The sequence below is a fragment of the Anolis carolinensis genome, chromosome 1 (genome assembly GCF_035594765.1).
Source record: "Anolis carolinensis isolate JA03-04 chromosome 1, rAnoCar3.1.pri, whole genome shotgun sequence".
In the NCBI taxonomy this organism is placed as follows: Eukaryota; Metazoa; Chordata; class Lepidosauria; order Squamata; family Dactyloidae; genus Anolis; species Anolis carolinensis.
Window position 1 is genome coordinate 342,811,606 of NC_085841.1, and position 27,711 is coordinate 342,839,316.

The 27,711-nt window shown below is 39.7% G+C and overlaps 1 protein-coding gene across 4 annotated transcripts in view; it reads right to left on the minus strand.

Annotated features, from left to right (window-relative positions):
* Nucleotides 1–304: 304 nt before the first annotated feature.
* Nucleotides 305–27,711, minus strand: part of LOC100560613 (alpha-1-antitrypsin) — a 68,165-nt gene continuing 40,758 nt past the window's right edge. For 3 of the 4 annotated variants that reach the window (XM_062968435.1, XM_062968434.1, XM_062968433.1), the window contains 4 exons: nt 13,825–14,528; nt 9,205–9,475; nt 7,446–7,593; nt 305–4,764 (listed from right to left, as the gene is read on the minus strand). In XM_062968435.1, the coding sequence (XP_062824505.1) occupies nt 4,573–4,764; nt 7,446–7,593; nt 9,205–9,475; nt 13,825–14,521 (1,308 nt within the window). In that variant the 5' untranslated portion in view covers nt 14,522–14,528 and the 3' untranslated portion in view covers nt 305–4,572. Of the gene's footprint in view, nt 4,765–7,445; nt 7,594–9,204; nt 9,476–13,824; nt 14,529–18,146; nt 18,306–27,711 lie in introns of those variants that run through there. The other variant, XM_016990760.2, reaches the window with a different exon arrangement.

A 27,711-nucleotide genomic window follows, 5' to 3' on the forward strand; every position in this document is an offset into this window, starting at 1 on the left:
CAGATGATGTGCGACACACCATGGGTGCCATCTTCCCTAGAGTGTCTCTGGCATTGTTGACTTTGAGTGCCTTTGCTTATCTTCTAGCTGTTATTAATTCCACTAGCATGAATTTCCTTTTAAATTGTCTTGCATCATGACCGCATATTTCTACTTTCTTTATTATTTTAATGTTGTGTGTTTTATATTATGTTATATGCCATTCCTTCCAGAATTCCATTTTGGGATATTTTATAAACTGTAATACAGGAATGCTTAAGTAATTAAATATTTATTGTAAAAAAAAAATGACAAAACAGACATCTGATTTTGTTTGAGTTTTAATTATTTTTTTCATTTTTTATTTGTATATTTTTTCAAGACAAAGAATGTCTATCATAACATAAATTCCTAGTCATAGAGAAAGTATGTCTTAATTTTGTTTCCATTTATACTATCATCAGTTATACAAAAAAAAAAACTATCACCAAAAAGCACCAAAGAGGCTACGCTGCTTGAATCTTAAAAGAGGAAAGAAAAGAGTCATTGTAATTCTTGTATGTGAGTGTGCCTTCCACTTATCTATCGACTTATGGTGATCTCCTGAATTTCATAGGGTTTCTTAGGCAAGAGAAACTCAGATTTGGTTTTACCAGTTTCTGCCTCTGAAATATGTCTTATGTCATGTAGTATTTCTTGGCAGTCATCCATCCAAGTCCTGAGTGGAGCTGATCCTACTTAGTTCCCAAAACCAGACAGATCTGGTGCCTTTAGGGGATTTGTGCTATTGTTATTACGTCCATTGAATCTGATGCCAAACCTATTTTTCCTGGCAAGATTTGTTCAGAACAAGTTTTCCTGCTTTGTAGCATGAAGTAATGGTTTGGGCGTTGGACTAGGAGACTGACAGACTCGGATTGGAATCCTTGTTCATTCATGGAAACCCAGTAAGTGACTTTAAGCACTACATACCCTCTCAACCTTTAACAGAGGTAAGCAAATTTTGTCAAAATCTGTACTCCCAACAACGGCAAGGTTTCCCATTGTCTTCCTCTTAGGCTGAGGGCGGTTCCAGACAGGGAAGAAGTCTGTGCCGACCCAGGTTTGAAAAACCCAGGTCAGGGCAGCCTTCTGTCCATGCACCAGCCTGAAGTCTGCGCTTTCAGGAGAACACCCAGACACCCTAACCCCCTCCCCAAATCCCCTTTAAAACCCCTGTAAAAAGAAAATAACTTATGGGGCTGTCATTTCCTTGCTACTGACCCTCTCCTGGTACTTAGGAATAATGTGCCAGGTGAAGGGGAGGGGAGGGGGGGGGGGTAGGAGCTCTTTTCCTCCCCCGCTACTCCTGGCTCATCATTCCTAATTGCTAAGAGAGGGCCAGCAGCAAGGAAATGCCAGCCCCATAAGTTATTTTCTTTTTTGCAGGAATTTTGGGGGGCTTGGGAAAGGGGTTGGTGCCCTTGCCATTTTCTGGGCTGCTTTAGCCCAGAAAAAAGTGAGACTACTGTCTGGACTATCCCTTCAGAAGTCCCAGGACTTCTGATTGGCTATTCCAGACAGCAGCCATAGTGGCTTTACTCCATGCCTTCCAAGGATGTGCAGAATAAACCCACTAACAAAGTAATTCGCTACAAAGCAGGGTTTTCTTACTTTGTGGTGAAAGCATTTGATTTTGCATGAGCCGTCATTTGGATGCCCCCTGCAAATACCTGGGAGGGCGCGGGTTCTGTGCTCTGTATGGACGGACTGTGAGAGTGACTGGCTTGCCCAAGTGCAACCAGTGGGTAATAGTAAGTATCAGAATTCCTTTTCCAAATTTTACTGGAATCCTAATCTTGCACATTTAGGAACCATACATTTGTCAGAATGTGATTATATAAGTTTGTCTGAACTCAGAAAGTTAATCCATGAAACGTATATAGTCAGAATTAGGCATAGTTCCTTTTCTATAGTGCAGATCTGATCCATCTGACTTCATAGGAAAGTACTGCATGCCATAACTAATCACTGGTCCATCTAGGTCTGTATTATTTTCTCTTTTGAGTCTTATTCCATGTTTTTCCTATCCTGAGCTATTTGATCTTTTTGATTGAAAAGAGGAAGTATCAAACCTGTAACTATCTACATGTGAAGCTTGTATTGTGTCATTGAGCTATGATTCATCAGGTGAATAGTGACAACACTCTGTCCGCATTTTTTGTGAGTGTCAAGGGGTTCAGGATCCCTGTGAAAGTAGCAAAAAAAACCCCACATGAATATAGGCCTTCTTTTTTCCCTGAGAGAACGCTTAGGTGTGTACACAATACAAAGCCTAAGATCCACTGTGAGCCAATAAGTACCAAAGAGCTGTTGGTGACTAAACAAACTTTTTCAAGACCGTCATACTACACCGTCCACTTGTACATTCTGCACTAAAATGAATAGCTTTTTGTGTTTTTGGTTTTGAACCTTGAACACAGCTAAAAGACAAGATCACAGAAAGGAATAAGTAAAAGGCAGTTGAAGCTCCATTATGCCAGAGCTCCAAGTAGAACATCAAGTAGAAAGTAGAATCTACATGTGTGCTTCACTCTTATGGGATGTGCAAGAAACCCCAGACTAAACTTGAAGTCACTTCTTGCCATTCCCACAATTTGTTCTAACTTCTGGTGAGTCTTGGATTTTACAGGATTAAACAGACTTTGCTTTGCTTTGAGCAAAGTCGGGGGATACTCTGGGTTTTTCTGGAAACTATGGAGTAGCTTACATCTTTGGGGCAATTGGACAACAGAACTGGTTCCAAATTGGACCAGTCCACTGTCCAGACACGCACTGGCAGCAATTCCCATTTCTCTTTGCTCATCAGTCTGCGCCATTACCACTGCCACTCCCAGTCAGATACAGAGTTCTTTGAGAGCTCCTGGAACATCATGGCCACCTCATTTTGACATCAACAGAGGTGTCTTGTATGACTAAGAAAAAGGAAGGGAATTCACTCTTTAGCTTTCTGTTAGTAACACATGAAAATGTTGATATCAAAACAGGAAACCCACAATGGCCAGGAGTTATCACAGAGCTATATGTCTGGCTGGAAATGGCTGCAAAAAGGCGGGGTATGCAACTTTGACCTGGCTGGACTGTGTGGACACCAAAGCAACACCACAGTGAGTTTGACTGGATGCCTCTGGTTGCCTCTAGGGCCTGCTGAAAGAATAAATGCTCCAGAGTAGCCCCAGACATAGCTGTCAGTATAAACAGGCCCCAAACTCTACAGTTGTATGTTAAAATGACATCCTCATTATCGGTTTATTTATGTATTTTAGGTATTATTTGCAAACCTTTAAATGTAAAGCAAGACTATTAAATGTAAAGGAGTTTCTTAGAGTAGGAAGTGCTGCTCTATAACATTCCTTTAAGGGGCATTTGCTGCATAAGGAGATGTAGGGTAACCAATAGGAGAAATGTAGTGCAATTCATGCCTGTACAACTTGTGATTCATCATGCTGGAAAACAAATACTGACTATACAGCAGCTTTTCTCAGCCTGACATCTCCAACCTATGATTAACTATATATCCTACATCATTCCCATATTGGCCAAAACCCTGTGAGGTTTTGTTAAATCTCACATTGATAATTCCAGATTAGGAAAGATTGCTGCATGATACATGCATGCCACGTGGCTGGGACTGAGCAAATAGAGGACCCTTTGAAACCCAAACTATATACAATTCAAGGGCTTCTGGTATAGCCACAAAGCACACAGGCTTTCTAGAGCTGTCTAGAAGCATGCTAAATCTATGTGGTAACTGCAACTTAAATTTAAAAAGTATGATCATGGACCTTTATAATTTCCCAGCAGCAAGGAAAAGGGTATCTCCTATTGATAGTATAGCATTTTCCTGTCTCTTAACTATTTCGTTTGTATTTGTACTTTGTTCTCACCCCCCCCCACCCACTCACCCACCCACTCCAACCCACAAGGGAAAAATAAGGACTGTTTCTAGCAGAATGGCCAGCAGATAAATTTCAAGTTGCCTCCAATGGAAAAAGGGCTACTGTCTGAAAATGCTTTTGTAGACCTGGCCTTGGTATAGAAGAAGAAGGCGGTTTGAACAGCAGCCAATAAAATTTGGCTTGGAAGCAAATCATGCAAGTTTGGCTGTTCAACCTGTAGACTCAAGCTGGAATCCTGTTGGTGAAGTACACTGGTGTAACTACATTGGCAAAGCACCTGACAGTAAGAAGAGCATTGGTGCAAGCAGTGGGACTTTAAAGGAATAGGGTACAGGAGAAATAACTGGATGCTGTCTTGTCATGACCATTGTGTGACTCTGGTAAATAAGCTATTGCTAGCAGAGTCCACCAACAGGATTCCACCTTCAATCCACATAAATAAGTTGACAAAATCATCTTCCAGCTATTATGTAGTGAGGTACTGTGAGAAGCAATCAAATTCTGACTTTTTAGGGATCAAATGTCTTCCTTTCTCTCCCTAGCTAATTAAATACTGCCACGCAAATTAGGAGACAATAGGAAACTCAGTTTGGAATAAGTCAACATGTTTCTTAAATACATGCCAAATTATAATCATCAGGTGTATTTGGGCTCTCTACTTCTCATTTGGATTTATAATTGTTGCCATGAAGAGGATACTCTCAGTATTTTCTTCTACAACCATAGCTATGAAAGGCATGTTAAACTTCAGAACGGTAGGTGTAGACATTGGTACCAGGTCCATGGAGGATGCTGCAGCGGCTTCTGTTCCTCTCTCATCTATCAACATCATTGCTTTATGAATGGCCTAAAAAAGAAACAGAATCAAACATTGTGAATAGGTAAGACCTGTCAATGGATAGTTAAGACTTCAATACATTCTTCCAGACTGTTAATGAATGTCTTACAAATAAGTCCAATTATATCACCCATTTTCTATGCATTTGGCAAATTCATCTCTAAAATTCTATCAAAGCAACATTTGCCCACAATTCCTTTTGAGCTGGTGGCTTTAATGTCAGGGTTTGTAGTAGCTTTGATCCAGGATTGGATAGCCAGCTGTCAGGAGTGCTTTGATGTATTCATTTATGACAGTGGGTTAGATTGCAGGGCCTTTTGATTTCTCCCATCTGTCTGGACCTTATCGTATGAAGCCGCTGTTCTATGGCAGTTGTGGCAACATACTGGGAGGAGCACCCTCACTGTCACACCTCTCTATATTCACACCACAGCTCTGATTCACTGATCCGTGATCCCACAATGGTAGTTCCACATAACGATGACACCCCACACTCCTCCACTTCCACTGTTCCATAGTTTTAACATATTTTTAAAAGCAATATTGTAATTCCAGCTAAGATAGGCCCAAGGTCTGCACCCTTAGGCCTCGTAAGGTCTGCTGCAGACTCTGCAGCTGAGCGCTGAGTAATGAGAGCTCCTTACTCGGCGCTCAGCTGCAGACTCTGCAGCAGGGTCTGCAGCAGACCCTGCGAAGCCCAGTCACGCTTTTCATATCGAATTGATTTTTGTTTCGGGGATGGGCTTCCCATTTTATGCCATTCAAATGGACAGTAAGAAACGGAAACACGAATTAAACAAATGGGACAAATACCGTCCACAAAACTACCACACACTAAAGTGACATTGGGGGTGAGATTCACCTCCTCTCCCAATTTCTCCCCTCTCCCTCACTTTATTTTAAGTTTATTTGGAATTTTTAAAAATAATCTTAGCGGGAATTACAATATTGCTTTTAAAAATATGTTAAAACTATGGAGCAGTAGAAGTGAAGGAGACTGGGGTGCCATTGTTATGTGGAACTACCATTGTGGGATCACAGATCAGTGAATCAGAGCAGTGGTATGAATACACAGAGGTGCGAAAGCAAGGGTGTGCACCCAGGTTTTGCAGGGCCTGCAGCTGATTACCGAGTAAGGAGCGCTCCTTACTCAGCAATCGACTGCAAGCCCTGCGAGGCCTGGGTGCATAGGCCCAAAGGCTGCAACCATAGGTCCAGGCGCTTTGGGCCTATGGGTTAAGCCCTCTCCATCCAATAATGGGCCAAAAAATTGATCTTTTGACCCACAAAAACAAAAAACAAAAAAACAAATGTCTGACCTCCCGATTTTGGGAGGCTCAGACAAAAACAGATCAGGGCCCCAACGAAAGCCAGGACACGAAATGGAACAAGGTAAGTCCTGAATGCACATCACTAGTGTTTGGTAAATTATAGAAAGATGGCACGATCTGTGGCTATACATGACTTTTCCTTGGAGGTAGATTTATTATAGGGTTGGGGCTGATAGACTATGGGATGTGCATCACATTATGTAATAACCACAGTTTGCCTCCTTCCTGCAATAAAATCCCATGTTTCTATTGTATCTATGAGTTTCCATGGCTGTATTTCAGACTTTTAAGATGTCTAAGGTGCTGAACAATTTTGAAGATAGAGTTCAGGATCTTGAATAGCATCTCAAAATAAATAAATAAAAACCCTCTGAAATAGCTCGGCACATTTAAATTGTACAATTATGATAGTTTGATATCACTTTGTTGTGGCTCCATCCTAACATACTTCCTTTTACCACAGCACTAGGGTCCTCTAGCTGAAATGTTTGAGTCCCTCATCCAATTACAAAGTCCAGGATTCAGAATGATGAAGCTTCACAGTTAAAGTAATATCAAGTTGCTTAAAGTGTAAATACACCTCCTGTGCAATGAGCCATCCAATAATCATTTACTGTTGGTAAATGAGCAGTCAATTTTCATTATCGCTTCTGCCACTGACACCACTCATGAGCTGCCACTATGTTTTCACTGTACCCAGCATGCTAATTAGAATATTAACATCCTTTCTTAAATACTGTTTAGTGGGAATAAAGTGGCTGTGGTCATGGAGTGGGCAATCATCATGTCATGGGTTGGAAGGTGAATGGAGAAACGAGGACTATTAATTCCCCCACAGATTTTTGTTCTACTCTTGCCATCATCTAAATTTGGGTCCCAGTAATTATGTGAAAATTAGAGTTCCTTTAAGTCATTTGGGGTTCATCTGACTTGCAGGGAGGGGATGATTTAAGATAAATCTCTGAAATGAAACTGAAGGATCGGAGCAAAAATGATGGGGTGGATATGGTGTACTAATAAACACAACCACACTGGAATGGCTAAAGCTTTGAAAAGTTTTGCAGAGGACAATGCTCATAATTGTCCATGTGGAGTCTCAGAGAATAGCAATATAGATATGTATATTTACAAATGTATATTTATTCTAAAGATGTTATTATCTGCTCAGAAAATCTTGATTTAATTGATTTAATTTTGATGTTCATGTTTTGATGCATTTGCTCTTTTTAAATTTGTAATTCTGTCATGTTTGCTGTTAACTAACATCAGTATATATTGTGAGAAAGGCGGGATAAAAATTAAGTAAGTATAGACAAATTTCCATTCTTATATGAAGTAGGGAAAATACTGTCAATTTACCTCTGAGAGCCTGTGCCGTGGTTGTCCTGTGATTCCAGACAGATCTGCTTTGTCAGTGAAGACATCAACCACACCCATAGTGTACATTATATCTTTCAGGTGAAGTTCTCCAATAGCCATGCACTTTGGAAGATACACATTGACCGAGCTATTCAGTAATAAAAACAGAAGAGAAATAAGGAGTTGTCAACTACATGTGAAAACTGATGCAAATCAAGATCATTATACATTATGATCCCCTTAACTACAGATTCAATAACCACGGTTTTACTTACCCATTCTCCAAAAAAAATAACTCTCTTCCCTTGGAAGTGTTTGGGACCCTCTCTAGGTCCTTTTATGTAGTTCTATTGTATGCTTCAGGCCCAGATATAATCAAAATATAGGGTCTGTTATTATGTATGGTTTTGGTTAACCAAGGTGATCTTGCAATATATCCCCTGTGGATACATTCTCCTTGAACACCAGAATGTAGTGATAAAATGGATTGCCCCTCTACAAAGAGTCATTGTATTGTTCTCCTGCATTTAAAATCTCTAGCAAAGAAAGGAGGAAGGATATTCCACACAAGCAATGTAACCATTAAAGCATAGATGGCCAATAAATTAATTTTCTTCTGAGAGTGATACAGATATGTTGGGAAATGACTTCCAAATAAAACTTTAGGGAGATGCTGTCAGTCATTATAGGACAGTGGTTTGGAAACATGTGGACATCTAGATTTTGTCAGACTTTCAAGGTTTTTTTTTTTTTTTTGGTGGAATACAACAAAAGTATGGCCTGTGATCCAGACTGATGAAAGTTAAAGACTGAAATAAGTTGACTGCCACAAATTTTCCACCTTGGCAAGGCAGACCCATAGATTGATTCAGTAATACAACGCAGCTTCAAACCTTCACTGATCAGACTGCTGAATTAGATTAGCCGTTAGTCCAATCCAAGAGAATTTGATTTTTTTCTTTCTGAAAAATTAATGTTTTTAATTACTATGAAACTGAAAGTTAATTAAGACCTAATATATTCAATAGAGTAAACCTCCAGACAGGGCCGGCCGGAGATAATTTAAAATATTAAGCGGGGGTGGAGAAAGCGCCCCTCCCCCCCGCCGGCGCCACGCAGGGGGTGGGGAAAAGCGCCCCCCCTGCAGGGGCGGGGGAAGCCTGACGGTGCCCCCCCGGGGACCTGCGCCCGAGGCGGCCGCCTCACGTGGCCTCTATGGTGGGGCCGGCCCTGCCTCCAGATTAATACACATGAACAGCAAAACAAATAATCTTGGTATATTTTTTTTAAAAACCCTCACACAATAATTAGTATCACATTTGTATCAGTTTTCCTAATCTTAACAGATACGTAAAGATTAAGGTTTTCCCCTGACATTAAGCCTAGTCATGTCCGACTCTGTGGGTTGGTGCTCATCTCCATTTCTAAGCCAAATAGCCGGTGTTGTCCATAGAATCTCCAAGGCCATGTGGAGGGCATGACTGCATGGAGTGCTGTTACCTTCCCGCTGGAGCAGTATCTATTGATCTACTCACATTTACATGTTTTTGAACTGCTAGGTTGGCAGAAGCTCCCTGGATTCGAACTGCTGACCTTTTGGTCAGTAGCTCAGCAGTTTAATCCACTACGCCACTGGGCACTCAAGTCTTCACAGATACCTCTTACAAAAACCTTGTATTTAAAACATCATCCCTCAGTTACCATTTTAACCTTCAATCAAAATCCCTTGGCACCAAAGTCAAAACCTGAAGGCTATTACCTCTTTGTAAGTATTTTTTTCCATGCTCTCAAGGCTCCACATGATAAGCTTCTGGCCACCTTGTCCAGTTGCCCTTTGTCAGGTAAGATAAAATATGCAGCAGCGTGCCCTTCATAGGGCATTTTCAAAACAGTGCAAGAACGCTCATCATCACGGCCAGCTTCAAACATGCCCATCTGGAACATCATAGGCACTTTCACCACATTGTAGCTATCTATATAGAAGTTCTGCATTTCAGTGTACTTGGGATTGAAAGGCTTCTTCCATTTGGCTGACAAAAAGAAGAATGTATTAGTGGGCAATTAATTAAAACATTGCAATTCTTACTAGACCCTTTTGTATGCAAGATATTATGAATTTGGAATAGAATCATTTGGGGAATACAACATTTCCAGACCTAATTTTCACCTTTGACTTGAAGGTGCAACGTGGAATTTATTGTTTTGGGTTTTTTTACTTTACAGATTATCCATTCATCCTTCCATCCAGCTTTTTGCTTGTAATCTCTAAATCTCAATAGTTCTTTCCTGCTTTCCCCTATTTTTCTCTATTTGCTGTTTTTGTTATTGCTGCTGAGGCTAATGTTTCTGTTGTTGCTCTCTACCTTCGTCTTTATCTCTAAATCTCTGTCCATTCCTAAGATAGTAATACAATTTGTTCATGTGACCCAGCCTGTTGGGACACGGGCCAGTTCACATGACCATAACAGAAATACACCTGAGATTTGAGAGATGAGAATCAATTCAGATCTTGCAGATCTCAGGATACAGAATACATGGGTTCAATGCATTTAAGAGTAATTAAATGTGTGCTGAAAATAAATATTTCTCCATTGTTTTACTGTGGAATAAAATTTCACATCTTCCAGAGCCTGAATTCAGCCAACCACATGCACACAGAAATTTGGCATTACAAGCTGAAGCTATGGGGATATCTCAAACATTCCTTCCCTCTACCTAGGTATTTATTGCATGCATACATACATGTTATAAGCTAGCTTTCAGAAAACATCCTAAGGCAAAATAAACATCCATACAAGTCTTGCCTTCTGAAGAAAATGGGAAGACTTCCAACTTTTCACTGGAATCATGCCAAGAGGGAAAAATTTTAAAATCACCTGCTGTTCAGATATGCACTGGATTCTACGTAAAGAAGCCCAAAGTCTGAAATGACTTTTGAAGCCTTATGAAAGCCTAGCTGCTGATTTGTCCAGGGAGAAGTAAAGAGAAAATGCTAAGCGTTGTTTCTGTGAAAACACTCTTAACACGTGAGGGAAGGACTAGCCTTAGGTGTCTGGTAACTTCATTTTCTAATACTAGGGCACATATTTAGTGAGATTTCCTTAATTTCTGTTCTTTAAGGTGAGGAAAAGTTGAGACTCTGAGCTTGCTGAGCACTTTTAATATTTTATTTGAACTCATTTTCAAGCAACTTTCTTCCTTGAGCACCTTTATGGGAACACCTGCTATCTACAGAAACAAAAAACCATGGTAGGGAGGGAGGGAAACCAAAATATCTCCTCTCCACTTTAGAACTCTCCTTACACAAGAACAACTATACAGATTGGATTTAATTTCTTTTTCAGACTTTGTGCGCCAAACCTTCATAGAGCAAAAGTGACTGTCTCAACCACCCTTTCAGTCAATTTTAAAATTCAAGATGAAGGATGTGTGCAATCTGTATTTAAATCTGAAGATTTCATTTCATAGGGAAAATTCCATTAAACCATTCTCTGTTTTCAGAATAAATGCCAATAAAAACATATAGAGAATAAATGCATCTATATGGATCGACTGGTACAAAATGTAGAACACAATGTTGAATATTCTTCCATAGAAACTATCACCATTTAGATCAGATAAAGGGAAACTGTCAGACTTCAGATGTTTATGAACTACTATGCACTAGATCCCAATGTTATGGGTAGGATTGCATATGCCCATTATTATAGTTTTTTTAAATAAGCAGAGATGCCAAGTGTCCCAAGGGGTATCTGAACTGTAGAATTAATGCAGTTTGACATCACTTTAACTGCCATAGCTCAATGCTATAAAATCATGGAAATTGTAGTTTTGCAAGGTCTTTAAATTTTTTTGGCTAATGCTTCACCAAACTCCAAACCTCAGAATCCACTGAGTCATGGTAGTTAACATGGTGTCGAGCTGCATTAATTCTGCATTGTATATGCATCCCTGCTATGCCTTTTCTCATTGCTTGGCATGACATGAAGTTGATAATAGCCATTAGCAATTCACAGAAATAATGCAAGACATAAAAAAACCCCCTGCAAATAGCAACACAACAGACAACAAACGATTGTCGAGCCGATCACAGTCATTCTTGCTTAAAATCTAAAGAGCCATGAATTAAATAAATCCCTCTTCTGACAGAGGCTCTCTGTATAGTCTTGGGCAAGCCACTTAATTTCTCTATACACCCATTGTTTTCTAATCTGTTATATGGGAATAACTATGGTATGCTTTCATGATTAACAGGTATGTTGCTGGGAATTCATTCATTAGTCCTTTGAAGTGCTATGATACTAAATGTGTGAAAAGAACAAGTAGCTGCATTATGTCTATAATTAATCAATCACTCAAACTATAAAAGCTTTAAATGCCAACTGCCCTAAATAGCTAACAAAGCAACTTTAATCCCATGTTCTCATCTGAAGGTGTCAAAGGAATTAATTTCACCACATTACAAAACAATGAAGGGTGGCATTAAAAACTAAATCTCATTATAAGAAATTGTCCCTCTCTTTTCCAGCTTTCCTTTGTCTATTTCCTCCTTTTTTCTTGTTATATATTTTTGACTATGCAACTGAAATTAGAGATTCTATAGTTTCTATTATTTTAAGTATCTTCAGACGCTTTTCTTGTTCAGTATGTGTTTCAAATAAATATATACTCAAACATACAATCCTCCATATCCAGTCAGGGCTAGCATGATCCAGGAAGAGTTTTATTGTTTTGGTTCTACTGATGGGTCACCTACTATGGTGGTGTCTTTGTTTTAATTTCATGTTTTCTCATTTTTCCTAACCATCCTCTATACCTCAGTTCTTGTAACTGAATAACAACCTTTCAATTTTAATATTTTAATTCTTGAGTGTACATACCTAACTGAAGTTAGAACTTCAGAATTTGTCTGACTTTGTCTGACAGAATATGTTTTTTAAATTCCTTATCCTCCTCCTCCATCCAAAGTCAATGCTTCATCCCACTCCCTTCGATGAACTTATTTCAAAAGGTTTTATTAACTTTAGTAAAGATAATTGTGAACAATATTGACTTTCTTTACTTTGCAAATGCAGATAATTAAATACGGCAATAACTTCAGTCTTTTTAACCATAATCTCTAATATTTACTTGCTTTACTTTAGAACCATTCTTTTTCAATATTTCTGAGACTGATTATGATTCAATGGGAGAACTTCTTTCTGAAATTGTTTGCTCTTATGGCTATTGTATGTTTATCATGCTCTTTCATTAATGCATATTAATGAAAAAGCATGCCGAAACCCATCCCAGCTAAAACCTCAATTGCTCTAGCAGCAGTGGAGAAAGAATTCTCATTTTGTCTCATAGACCCTGGAAATGGTGTCTTCGTAGAGGCTTGTCTGACAAAGGACCCTTCTACATGGGCCAAAATGGGATGTGAAGTAGCATTAAAAAATTTGCAGCCACTCATTAGTTAATTGTGGGTCAGATCTCCCACATGTGCTGAATTCCCCCTCCTCTCTCAAAAACTCCATAGCGTCATGTCTGAGTATCACAGAACTACAGGGAAACTTCCTGCATGAGTAAGCATGCCTTTTCTTTAGTTTTTGGGCAAAACTGGGTGCAGAGAGGGAAACACCACATACCTGGCTACCTGATCCGTGGGAGAGTGACTTGGCTCTGAAGACTGCCATTGAGGATCATCCATGGTAATCCCTGATAGCAGTCTCCACAGCCATGGCATTAGCAAAGGTCCAGATCTTCTTGGAGCTTTCTGGAAGATCTGGACCTTTGCTGGTGTTTTTTAAATCTGAAATGAACCTAGATTAACAGGTTGATCCCAGGTTAAATTACATTTGCATGGGGTGTCATTTGAATGTCCTAGGCTAATGCACTCTCTACACTGCATTATAATGTAGATGGGCTCTGGAATACTGCAATAATGAAATGATGGTTGCAGATATAATGTCTATGTCTCTAGAAACAACAAGAAGGAATGAGCATTCTTGATGTGGGTCCAAGAGAATGAGAAGGGGACAGTTCAGAAAATTCCTGCCCTTGCTGTTAGTCTCCTGTTTTTAACATTGTATGCTGCATGTTGATTTTAATGGTTGTTTTTTTTACTGATGCTGATGTTTTTATTGGGATAATTGTGTTATTGCTCTGTTATTGTTATTTGATTGTTGTATCGGGCGAGGCCCCATGTAAGCCGCCCCGAGTCCCTTCGGGGAGATGGGGCGGGGTATAAAAATGAAGTTATTATTATTATTATTATTATTATTATTATTATTATTATTATTATTATTATTAGAACAATTGGGGTTTTACTTAGAGCAGGGTTTCATGTAATGATAAATATCTAACATTATCTGCAGATAAGATCACAATCTTGTCTTACCTTTCAAATACATATAGCTAATCAATAGTATTTCAGTAATTGGGTCCACCCCATCAACAAGCCTGGCAATCTTCCCATGGGTTTTCCTTTCAACATAATCATTGATATGCTGTTCTGTTTCGACTGTGTTCTTAAAGTTTTCCAAATAAATGTCTCCTCCATAGATATTTCTGAGTCCATATAAGAATTGCTCTTGTGGATGCAGCTTCTTTTCTACAAAGAGGCAATTGCCCATCTCCATCTGGAGGCCGGGTCCTGCGTTGTTTAGCATGTAGATGAGGTCATGGAAGCTTTCATGGATTGTTTTTTCCTGGATCTCTGATGGCCTAAAATCCAGTCCTCTAAGGATCTGATCTAAGGTGTTGGCCCTGGCACCCAAGGCCAGCATGGCAAAGGCAGAGGAGATGCACATGGGAGAGAAGACAATGTTCTTCCTTCTGGAATGATACCCTTGACCTCTGTTGGAAGAAACCTCCCTGAAGAACTTAAATGCAAAGTCAAAATTACTGTTAACTAGCACCTGGTTTGGCATCTCACGATTTCTTGTGTTGGGCTGATTTTCACGATTGCCATATATTTCATTTCGGTAGTTGTTGTTCCAATTGTTGTTATTGTTAGGATGACCAGAATTGTCTGGATAAGGATTGTTAGCAAGGCTCCCAACAATGAAAAAGAACAGGAAGAATAAAATTCTCATTTTGCCCCTTTAACAAAACAAGACAGAGAAAGACAGAGAGAGAAAGGGGGGAAAGAGGGAGAGGGAGAGAGAGGGGTGTTAGTTCTTATTGACACATTCTTTTTATCAAATTCTTCTTAGCTGGAGATTATCTCAGCTTGTTGACACATTGCATCTTGGCAACACAAGTTCCTGAACCTTGGCAACACAGTGATATTTCCTATTTCTCATGCTATTATAAAATAACATTTGGACAACCACATTTCATTATAAACTACCAAAACATTTATTCCCAAGGAAAAATGAAGCTCACTAACAATAAGCACACATAATCATACGATTCATGTTCTTGGCGTGCTGCTCCTCCCTCAACTTTTCATCATGGGATCTGTTCTCCAAGCCTCTCATTTTTGTCCCATTTATATGGACATACTCTAGATTGTTAATATTGTACTTAAACTATGTGACGTTGGACATTATCAGATTATAGTCGGGATTCACCACGCATTGTGAGCCCATTGCCCCACACCCCTCATCACCCAACTTACCTGGCACCCCATCCCATGGAAAGAAGCATCTGCCACTTGGCTCCCCCCCCCCTCCATTGTTTTAAAGGCAACATGGGAAGCCTTCCATATTGCTGCGGCAGCAGTCTATGCTGTTGCTCTTCCCTTTCACCATGAAGCCTGGCTGGAAGTAAATGTGCATTGTGTAGTGGGCTCCGTGGCAAAAGAGAAGAAGTGGTGCACAACATGCAAAGTAGCCTGTCTGATGAGGTCATAAGTATTGCAAGTCTGACAAAATAAAGTTGATCCAGTTTTGACTCAGTCATTATTCTGTTCTTGCTGCTCACCCTTGTTTCTTATACAGTATTTTCATCATATTTAAAACAGTGGTCTATAGCAGGCTGTTATTATTATCTTCACTGAGGCAGGAAGAACATAAGCTGAGAAAATATTTTCTGCTACTGCAAAAACTGAATTGCGGACTTCCTGTGCTTACTAGTAGCTAGCTACAATGCTATGACAAGTTCCAACCAGTGGATGACACCCTTGCTCAACATAAAGTATTTCATGGAGCTACTATGAGATGGAATTACATACATTTTAATACACGCTGCCTTTGGCAAGAGGATGTAAAGGTATTGTGGTTGTTAACTGCCACAACATATAAGCTTGCTCAATTTGTGGAGTAAATGACTGATAGAAAATTGTAAGACCAAATGAAAAAAAATGTATATTTCAGGTGGTTTTCACAATTGAGAGAAATTGTTTTATAACAAGCAGAAATTATAAAATGTAATAAGAGGGCCTCTGGTGGGACAGTGTGTTAAAGCGCTGAGCTGCTGAACTTGCTGACCAAAAGGTCCCAGGTTCAAATCCCGGGAGCGGAATGAGCGGCCGCTGTTAGCCCCAGCTCCTGCCAACCTAGCAGTTCGAAAACATGCAAATGTGTGTAGATCAATAGGTACTTCTCCGGCGGGAAGGTAATGGCACTCCATGCAGTCATGCCAGCCACATGACCTTGGAGATGTCTATGGACAATGCCGGCTCTTCGGCCTAGAAATGGAGATGAGCACCAACCCCCAGAGTCGGTCACGACTGGACTTAACGTCAGGGGAAACCTTTCCCTACCTTTAATAAGAGAAGAGCTGATGCCCAAAACAATCTCATCATCAAGAATAAAAATGAAAAATGTAGGAAGTATTTCTTCAGAGTTGGAGCCAATGTTTCCCTTTCCTTCCATGAAAGAAGATTCTCTATCACAGGAAGGCTCTGCTAGAAGAATATAACATTGGTTCCCACCCATTAATAACACTTTAAATCAGCAAGTGCAACTCTGGTCTAAAAAGAAAGCAATAGGCAAAAGAGGGTTGGAAAGATGTAACTACAGAAATGGGATTGACTGATAGACCATTTTTAGAAGGCTATGTTCCTTCCTCCTAACTATTTTATCAACAAAATTAGTTGGTAGCCAAGTTTATGTAAGTTGAGTTTGGGGGCTAACATTATGGATGTGGATATGACCTGTTGATAGCTAGAGTCACCAAAGACACTGTGGCTAAGTCAAGGGCACCAGCCACCCCTGGCCGCCATAATCATTTTCCCACCCATTCTGGCATTCAAGAGGGCCAGAACGGTCAATTTTTCACCATCCTATTCAGATAAGGGGTGCTCCTTTTAAAAAAATAATAGATAAGACACATTATTCACATTGACCTATATTAGATCCACTTTGGGCCATTGATTTTTTGGCTAATATTTCTAGACGTATACATGGGTGTGTAGGGTAATCATGATTTCAATACTGCTTTACAGGGGATCAACTTCTTGGAGAGAAGATCTAGCCTGCTGACAAATTAGACCGCTGTTGAATGATGTTTCAATCTGGATTGAGAACGTCAGACTAGAATAAATTACTTCATTAAGTACTTAATTAAATATAAACCTATAGAGGATTCTAGCTCCTTTCTGTTAAAAAAAATGCCCCCTTCAGATTTTCTGTAATTGTTTTGGCATTTTTGTCCAGATATTTACCTTGTTTAAAGTTTCATGCTCAGAATATGTCACAAAATATTACCTGGTCCAGATCTTCTGCTGGAGATGCAAATATCCCTTCTTCTCCTTTCTGTATTCTTCACCAATTTTTAAATTCATTTATATTTCAATCTCTCTCTCTCTCTCTTTTATATCTAAGGTAAAAGGTAAAGGATTTTCCCTGACATTAAGTCTAGTTATGTCCGACTCTGGGGGTTGGTGCTCATCTCCATTTTTAAGCCGAAGAGCTAGCATTTGTCCGTAGACACCTTCAGGGTCATGTTGCTGGCATGACTGCATGGAGCATCCTTACTTTCCAGCTGGAGCGATACTTATTGATCTACTCACATTTACATATTTTCAAACTGCTAGGTTGGCAGAATCTGGGGCTAACAGCGGGAGCTCACCCTGCTCCCTGAATTCGAACCACTGACCTAATTCCCTAATTCATATTTTCATTACATTGAAACAACTAATGCAGGGCTTGCCTGCAACAGACAGAAAACCTGGACTCACATGAATCCATCACTGTTTTCCATGCCAAATAGCAACTTCCAGTGAGAATCCCACATTTTCTTGCCTTAATTTGACTTTTAGGCACTCCACTCCAGAGTTTACTTGAAACTCCAGAGTTATCTGGAAACTCCTGAGTATCCAGCTTTGTGCCAGTCTAGCAAGTGGATCTGGTCCATTTTGGACTGGAGACTTGTCCAGACAGACCTTGTAAGCTAGGCATCATCTTTTCATGCTGGACTCAGGGCTGCTCTGACACAGATTTAAACCAAATTAAACTTCCCGGTGTAGACATGGTTATTGTCTCCAATAATTGAACGCGTCTTAAAATATTGGAATAGCATTAAAATGAAATAATCTTCCCCCTCCCTTTCTGCCCCCACATATTACCTATTGACATACACGTCTCTTTTATCTTATAATGAAATCTTTCAATGATTTTTTAAAAATGAAATAATCTTCCTAATATTAGATTTACTGCTATAAAAGCTTATAAAAGACATTTACAGATAAGCCTGCATTTCAAACAAGCATTTTCATGAATTATTAATTGCCCAGCACTCACAAATACCAGCCTAGCTGAGAAATGTACTTACAGCACAGTCAATATTGCTCTGTTGTTCTCTCTGTGTTTGCACTGCTCCCTCTTTGGTCCTTTTGGTTGCTAGAGTGAAAGCAGAGCGTCCTTTTGGGACTGGCAAACTAGTTCTGAGTCTGACTCACCCAGACAGAGAACTAGTTTTACTAGACACTGAATTCTTCTGAAAGTACATGTGACCTTGTTTACATTATGACACAGAAACGTCTGTCTCCTTGATGATTGAGAACCATTTCTCATCTGCATGAACTTCTCCAGAATGCACAATTAAATAATCAATCCACATTTTCATTGTTGCAATCTTCCAACTCATTACAAATGAAAGGATTTTTTTTTTTAAAAAATGGCAATTAAACCTAAGTGTTTTGAATGAGTTGGGTAGAAAAAGTCTATTTAGAAGGCATCAACCCTGTGTTTTTAAATGTATTTAGTTCCACCCTTGTGCATGTCATAGACTTACTAAGGGAAAGTTGGGTTTGAATGCAAGCTCTGAGAAAGAACAGCATTGATTAATGAGTGATGATGAAGAGTTCCAATTATTATTATTATTATTATTATTATTATTATTATTATTATTATTATTATTATTATTATTATTATTTCTTACATGCCTCTCTTCAAGTCTTGAGGTGCCGTACAACTTACTTCAAATACAGAGATTGCAACATCAAAACACATATATTAAAAGACAAAGATTAAAACACATTAAAGTGATTCATTAAAATATGTGTTGTTGTATGCTATCAAGTCAGCTTGTTCTTGTAGCAACCTTATTCATAACTTAGCTTCAAGGTATCCTGTCATCAATAGCCTTGCACAGGTCTTGGAAACACGGGGCCATAGCTTCCATTATTGTGTCAATCCAACTTTCAGTTATGTCTTCATTTATTCCTATTGCTTTCAACTTTCTCCACTACAATGGACCCTTGGTCTCCTCTAAGGTTTGGTTCCAGGACTCACATAGATATCAAAATGCTCAGGCCCCACTAAATATAATGCTGCAAGTCACTTCTGGTGTATATATATAGTGGAACCTGAGCATTTGATATCCATGTGAGTCCTGGAACCAAACCTTAGAGGAGACCAAGAGTCCATTTTAGTGGAGAAAGTTGAAGGCAATATGAATAAATGAAGACGTAACTGAAACCTGGGGATCACAACCAGATACAGTGAAGACATCTGCCCTTGCATTTTGCTACTCTGCTGCTGAATACGCATGCTCATTGTGGAATACATATCACCATGTTAAAACAGTGGATGTGGCTCTTAATGAGACATGCCACATTATCACAGGATGTCTACACCCAACACCACTGGTATTGCACCACCTGATATCCGCCCAGAAGTATCAACCAGTAATGAAAGGACCAAGGCATTAATATCTCTGGTCCATCCTTTGTTCGGATATCAGCCAGCATGCCAATGACTTAAATCAAGAAATAGCTTCCCTAAGATCTACAGAGATACTCACAGGAACACCTCAGCAAGAGAGAGTCCAAAAGTGGCAGACTAAAACCTGCAATCTCAATCAGTAGCTGGTGCTGGTTGAGAAACTCCCTCCTGGGCACACAGAAGACTGGACAACCTGGAAGATGCTGAACAGACTGCACTCTGGCACCACGAGATGCAGAGCCAACCTTAAGAAATGAGGCTACATTGACAAGCAAGTGTGGAGAAGAACAAACCACAGATCACTTACTACAATGAAATCTTAACCCCAGCACACGCACAATGGAGGACCTTCTTACACTGACAGCAGAGGCATTCAAAGTGGCCAGCTTCTGGTCAAAGCAAATCTAGTATAATGCCAAGTTTTTTTAACTTTGTGGTTTTTTATACACTATAACTGTATTCTCAATTTGCTTCTGACACGATAAATAAACTATATATAATGGCATAGTAAACTGGTGTCCCTTATATAGTGGCAAAATGAAGGTTTGCTTTTTGAATTTGTTTTCTAGCTGTGAATGGATATGGAAGGCCAACTGTATCACTACTAGAGAAACTGGTGTGCAGTCTGTACTTTAGTAACTTCAAAGTATTGTATTACAAACAGGTGAGTGTAAAGGCGTTTCTGTCTAACAACTTATTAGGAACTGACTAAAAGGACAAGCTCAGTGGGAGGAAAAAGAGAATACCTGAACAGTGTTATTATGCAAGCTACTGTCACCATGGTTCATTTCTCCCACATGGCATTAAAGCAGGTTCAATTTAAGGTGCAATTGGCATGCAAATTTAAGATATATTTGGGAGGTCACAACTAAATATTAGGTGACTGGAAAGCTGAGAAGCATTTCTGAGAATGTGACAGAGAATATTTCATTTAATCTGAATACCTGTTTTTATGATAATATCTACAGATTAAAAATGCCTAACATGCATGGTGCAGAAATACACCACTAGAATCCAGAGTCATTCACTGAAACTATATGTTGAGAACTTCAAAATAAATGAAATAATTTCATTATGTACTGTGAAACCTGTTGCTACAAGCTGTTGTCATAGAATCATAGAATTGGAAGAGACCACATGAGCCACCAAGTCCCACCCCCTGCCATTCAAGAAAAGCACAGTCAAAGCACCCCTGACAGATGGCCATCCAGTCTCTGTTTAAAAGCCTCCAGAGAAGGAGTTTCCACCACACTTTGAGGCAGTGAGTTCCACTGTTGAACAAATATTTCTTAATGTTCAAGTAGAATCTCCGTTCCTGTAATTTGAGCCCATTACTACGAGTCCTAGTCTCCAGGGAAGTGGAAAACAAGTCTGCTCCCTCTTACTTATGACATCTTTTCAAATATCTATACATGGCTATCATGTCTCCACTCAACCTTCTGTTCTGCAGGCTAAACATACCCAGCTCTTTAAGCCATTCCTGATGGGCATGGTCTCCAGTCAACTAGGATGGCTTTAAAGAATTGTAAAAATGCACTGTTGATCTGTCCAGGATGGCTATGGGTCACCTCCAACAGTACACTTCGTAAGGAGACAGCATTCAAGGAACATGAAATGGAGAATTCAGTTATTCTCATGAGCAACAGATGGGCTTCCTGTGAGGAATGAATCAAGCACTGCTTGAACAGAATGTGGGATTAAATGGGACAGTGATCTGATCCAACATAGCTCTTTTTCTGTTCTCATGGCTTAATAGCTCATGCCTATAGGCTCTTGACAAAAATGAAAACTTGTAAGAACTTCTATACCTGCTAACTGGTTCAAAGCTTAATGTGGATAGTTATGACCAATATGGTTTAAATACTAGGAAGAATCAAATTACATGAGAATTAAAAATAAAGTTATTGAAGAACCCCTGGGGTGCTATGACAGGTGGCAGCAAACCACAATTTACAACTGTGGGAAACATGGAAAGAAGATTTTATTTCATGAAATGCAAAACCCTTCCTTAAAAGTGTGCCAAACCCAGGGATGGTCCAAGTGTTCACATGTACACAGTGAGAATTTCATGCCATGCCCTCCCACTGAAGCCACAGCATCTCTCCAGAGCTCTAATTAAAGAGGGAGGCAACAGCTTCTGGCAAGCCAACCTGCACTAAGCTTCAGCTTCAAGGAGTTGTGTTTTCATGGTGGCCTGAAGAGATTGCCAAGTCTATTGATAGCAAAGTGCTGTAGAAATAATATACAGAAGTAACTCAGGAGTCTCTGGTGTATTTTTCCAGACTGTATAGTTTGTACCACCCTCCTTGCATTGATAGACCAGTCCTCTTGAATTCAACAATGCATGGCAATCTAATGTTTTGGAGGATGAAAGATGCCCAATGAAAACGCAATTACATTCCATGTGAGTCCAGAAAGGTGCTATAAAATGGGCTGGGTCAGGTGGAGAGGAAAGTTCAATCTCAAGGTGTGGTTTCAGTGGTATCTTTGAAGCATTACACAGGAGATAGATAGAACTTTTTATGACACTCCCAGATCTTAAATTTATTCTCCTCTTTGGAAACAGCAGCAAGTGCTAACAACAAGCATAAGAGGACGGCTTGATGGGTGGAAATAGAGTAATAGTAGTAGTGACAGAAACAGCTGTGGGCACATTAGTAGTAAAATTAGCAGAGTTGAGAACAGCAAGTCCCAGGTCCCCATACAGTAGTGGTTCTCAACCTGTGGGTCCCCAGATGTTTTTGGCCTACAGCTCCCAGAATCCCAGCCAGTTTACCAGCTGTTAGGATTTTTGGGAGTTGAAGGCCAAAACATCTGGGGACCCACAGGTTGAGGACCACTGCCATACAGCATGAGAGATTAAGGCCCCTTCTACACAGCTGTATAAAATTCACATTGACCTGGATTATATGGCAGTGTGGACTCAGATAACCCAGTTCAAAGCAGATATTGTGGATTTTCTACCTTGATATTCTGGGTTATATAGCTGTGTGAATGGGTCTTTAGAAAAAAATAGCAAAACTTTGCAATTTCCTTAATGTAAACAGGTCACTTAAACAGCTGATTGTTGTGTTATCAGACAACATTCCTCCATCCTCCCCCAATGCAAACTGTATTTGCACTTTGAAACGTTGCCTCAATTGATGTAAGCTAGGGAAAACGGGGGATGGTGAGACAGAAACTTGGTAATTTTTAAATCATCTGAAAAAGTGGGATGACAGAAGATTAACTGGAACTGTTCCTGCCAAACTGGAACAATTGGAGGTTAGGCCTTCCTTCTTGCTGTATCTTGGGGAGTTTGGATGCATCTACTTCCTCAAATACTCAGGGTCATGAAGTTAACTCATAATTCTTGCCACTTAGTTCCACTAAACCCAGCTGAGGCAATTGGGAGGGCTCGCAATCAGGTGGGAATTGGTCTCCTGGGGTAAAACAAATGGTTGTGATTCCTTTTGGGGATCCAAAGGGACTGGTAAAGAACTCTTTACTTTGGTAGGTCTTGATACAATGCTTGCTCAAAGTGAAAGAACCATGCATAATGTGATGGATGTGTATGTCACTTGCTGCCCCCCTCCCCCTAATTTTGTTTGTTTGGGGGCTTTGTAGGTAAATGGGGACAGTTCAGAGTTAAAAGTATAACATTTTGGGGTATTTGTGGGGGAATTTTGAGGCAATGTTGCCCCACCTAAAATAATGGGAAAGGGATTTGGAGTGAGGCTTGGTAGGATACAAAAAAGAAGTTTGGTCTGCATGTAGCCATATTTTCTCCAGCCTTGGACAAGATCTTGAGTCAATCAAAGAAAGAAGCAAATGAAACCCAAATTTTTGTACCGTAGCCTTCTCTACTTATATATTGTAAGGCTTTTTACCCAAAGTTCTGAAGGGGCATATCATATAACTGAATGCATTCCTTCTTCATGCTGTGGGAAACAACCAGAAAGAGATGGCCAAAGAAGAAGGCCCCTTGGGGAGATAGGGCAGATTATAAATTATTATTATTATTATTATTATTATTATTATTATTATTATTATTATTATTATTATTATGACACAGCAAACAAAATAGATATGCTGGATTTCGTATCACAAAATCACAAATCGAACACTTCCCAAGTGTCTAGGACTGTGTGATGTATTTTCGGATGATGCGTGCAGAACCCAGTAGGGTGGCCTTTTGCAGTTGGCAGATCGTAATTTTGTCAATGTCTATTGTTTCCAAATGCCAGCTGAGATCTTTTGGCACGGCACCCAGTGTGCCCATCACCACCGGGACCACGTGCACTGGTTTCTGCCAGAGTCTTTGAAGTTCAATCTTGAGGTCCTGATAGCGGCTGAGTTTTTCCTGTTGTTTTCGTCAATGCGACTGTCACCTGGGATGGCGACATCAATGATCCAAACCTTTTTCTTTTCCACAACTGTGATGTCTGGTGTGTTGTGTTCCAGAACTTTGTCAGTCTGGATTCGGAAGTCCCACAGTATCTTTGCGTGCTCATTCTACAATACTTTTGCAGGTTTGTGATCCCACCAGTTCTTTGCTGCTGGAAGGTGGTACTTGAGGCATAAGTTCCAATGAATCATTTGGGCCACATAGTTGTGCCTCTGTTTGTATTCTGTCTGTGCGATTTTCTTACAGCAGCTGAGGATATGATCAATGGTTTCATCGGTTTCCTTGCACAGTCTGCATTTTGAGTCATCAGCTGATTTTTTGATCTTGGCCTTATTATTATTATTATTATTATTATTATTATTATTATTATTATTATTATTATTATTATTAGACAGATTTGCCAGAAATAAAGTATGGTCAACTTTAGGAGATATTGTTATATTAGATTATTTCTTCCTGCTTTTGCCCTACCATAACTCCAGCAGAAGTCTTCCATGCAGAAAGTAAGGGTGGTTCTACAAAGACACTATAATGTAGTTTGAAACTGGCTTGAGGGCGGGGTATATGCTAAACACACATACCCAATGCACATTGTAGTGCACATTAAACCATAAACAGTGCATTAATAAAAATCACCAGAAAGTCAGGAATAAGCCAAGTAATATGCTGCAGCCGATCAGAGTATATACCATGCAGGACTCAAAACCAGGAGTGGAAAATGAGGAGCATTTGACAGGACATCGTTAGCAGTGACACACCTTTTAAAACTGCAAAACATAGCTGGCTGGCAGGTAGAAATTACTTCTTCGGGAGGGAAACCACATCATTCCCATGGGGAGTCTCATTTTCTACCCCTTTGTTATAATTTCCTGTACCCTGTCATGGTACAACACAGATCCAAAATGGACGTGACAATGCACATTAATGCATCTCAGCAGAAAAAAATGCTTTTGTTAGTTCTGATCTACAGTTTGCAGATACAGTAACCACTGTCCCAGCTTCGAACCACTTTCTGGGGTTTGTTTAGGCACTCTGCAGTAAAACCCATTCATTTTCATCAACTTCCTATCTCGAGTTTATGTGTAGAACTGTCCAAAGACAGTAGCATAGCTTAGAACCCAGTATCATATCACCACCTTAATAGTTTGCAGCAGATAATATGGGAAACTTGACATCCCCCCGCAGGAATGAAATGCTAAGATGCAAAGCTATCAGACCACCTGGTGTCCATCATATTGATAGGACAGTCCACTGATTTTACAGGACTTGAAGGTTACACCCACATCAGCTTGTACAGCTGACACCGTTAATGCTCTATGTCTTGGTTTGGTTGTGTGGAACTGGATCATTCATTTAGAGAAATGCAGGGAGGAAAACTGGATCTGAACCTTATGAAAGGTTGCAGTGTTTTCTTTTCCCCCTGAAGGATTTAAGATTTAGAAGAACCTGCCTCTGACTTAGAACTAAAACCCTATAATTGTTGGAACAGTAATCCTACTTGGTATAAGAAAGTTCTGAGATTTAGGCACTGTGCATAAATTTAAGATGAAGTGGCAGCTTGTGAAACTGCAAAATAATGTAAAATAAAATAAAGATGGATTTTTTTTGTTTTAAAAAAGAATACTTCTCTCTCTTCTGTTTGTTCTGTTTCTTGTTCATCTGATCCTTTTCTCCCTTAGGTTGTACCCTCATCTTAAGAATGTTTGTGGCAAAGAAGCACACCTTTGACATCTTTCTTGCTTGTTGACGGAACAAAAAGAAACATCTTTCTGATTAAGTGTTTTATTAACCATGATGCTTGTGCACCATTTATTACCGGCCAAGTCATTAAATCCCCCTAAAGCCTTGCATATGCCTGTAGATTGCAGCTAAAGCGCCCTGCTGTGCTGTGTTCTTCCTATCCTTCCAGAACGGCTGGAGACGTGTGAGTGACATGCAGTCACTCTTAGAGCGTTTCTCCTGCTGGAGCATAAGGAGATGGCTTTGCTAACTCAAATATTCAAATGTCAGCATGGGGGTGAATATACTTTCCTTGATAGCTTTGCTTGATTTTAAACTACAGTATCATTTGTCATGCACAACAGGAAGGGGTGATAATAACTTACCACTATGAAACATCCGATTCATGTGTTATAAGATTGAGTTTGGTGCAGGTCTTCGCCCCCTCCCCTTTACAACATTGAATAAAAAAATCTACTAAATTGCAAGTACGTGTGTGTAGATGGGGGTGAGTTAAATATGTTGATTTTAGGTTTGATTCTTTTTTAATGAAGTACATCTTCAGTTATTGTTTTCCACTTCTGTCAACACTTTCAATACAATTCATTTTAGAATTTTGTCCTAGTGAAGTTATCTTTCTTTTAAATTACAGAAATATACTAATGATATATCTTGTAACTATACTGATTTGGCAGAGATTCTCCTCATTTCTGTATGTGTTATTCCACATACAGAAATGAGTTAGCTAAAAACTTGAATTTTACTTCAGCTGTAGTGACAGCACATTAGCCACTGATGGAATGATGATCTGAAATTGAACTCCAAAATATTGGATGGGGGGACACCACCAGTCCAGTAGAACAGAGATGAACAGAATTCTGCCCTACAGATGTTCTTACACTGACCATACTGGCTAAGGCTGCTAGGAAGTGCAGTCCAAGAACAACCTGGAAGTCACAATTTGCCCATTCCTGCTACAGAATAATACTAAAGAATAGAACAGGAACACTGTGCTGTTTGGGTGTTTGTTGAGTTTATTGTTGATGTTTGTGAATTACAAATGATATTGAAAAATTAAATTGTTGATGAAAGTTTTAGGAATTAAAATAACAAAAATACAGATCGAAATGGTACAGTTGTGCCGTCGCGCCTGGGGCTGTACTCTTAGTGAAAGAGGCATGGACGTGACATCTTTCCCCAGGGGATTGCTTCTTGCCCTCCTTTAGGGAAACTGGAACTCCCAAGGACCAAAACACTGTAGTTAACTCAAAAACTGGGTTTATTCTTCACAAAGGGGGTAAAAGAAAATATACATTACAGTCTTTGATTGTTTAAGTCCATGAAGCTTGTCCAGATCCCTCTTTCTCTGGCTGTGAATGCCGGAGCAAACTCAGCCTCAGTCCAATGACCTATATCTGAAGACAAGAGTCTTCCTCTGTTGCCAAAGGACTGATGTGAAGGCGCTTGAGACTCCTCAACGTTGTTCAGGTTGGCCCTGAACATGAAGTGTGAGTCCCAAGGGTAAGAACCTCAGAATTGGTGCTGAGAGGTAACTTTTGAAGGGCTTTTTGAGCCAAGCCTCTCTTTCACGTCCATCCGATAAGAGAACTTGCTGGTGGAATGAAAAGGAGGAAACACAGTCCTACTCCAGGAAGAGGTGGAGCCAAACAGTTTTGCTGAGTGAGCAATATAACAGGTACAAACAACACTGATTGACAGATATAAATAACCAATCCAAATACATTTACAGGGTAAGGGCAAAATCAGGCATGATACAACAATTCAAATCTTGAAACTTATAGTTTGACATATAGATGGCGCCACTCGCGCCGTCACACTCCCGGCCTAGATTTCCGGACTTTCGGAAATCTAAACAAAATGGAGTTAAATACCTTTAACTCTAATAACTTTAGACTGTATGTCTTCTGTAAATAACACAACCATGCCGCTAATAGGCCTGTCAAATAAAGAAACCTTTTGTTAGAAACTACCTTAACCTGGGCTATTGTCAGAACTAGGATATAATTTTGACACAATACCCTTAGCCCATTGGTATCTAGGAGCA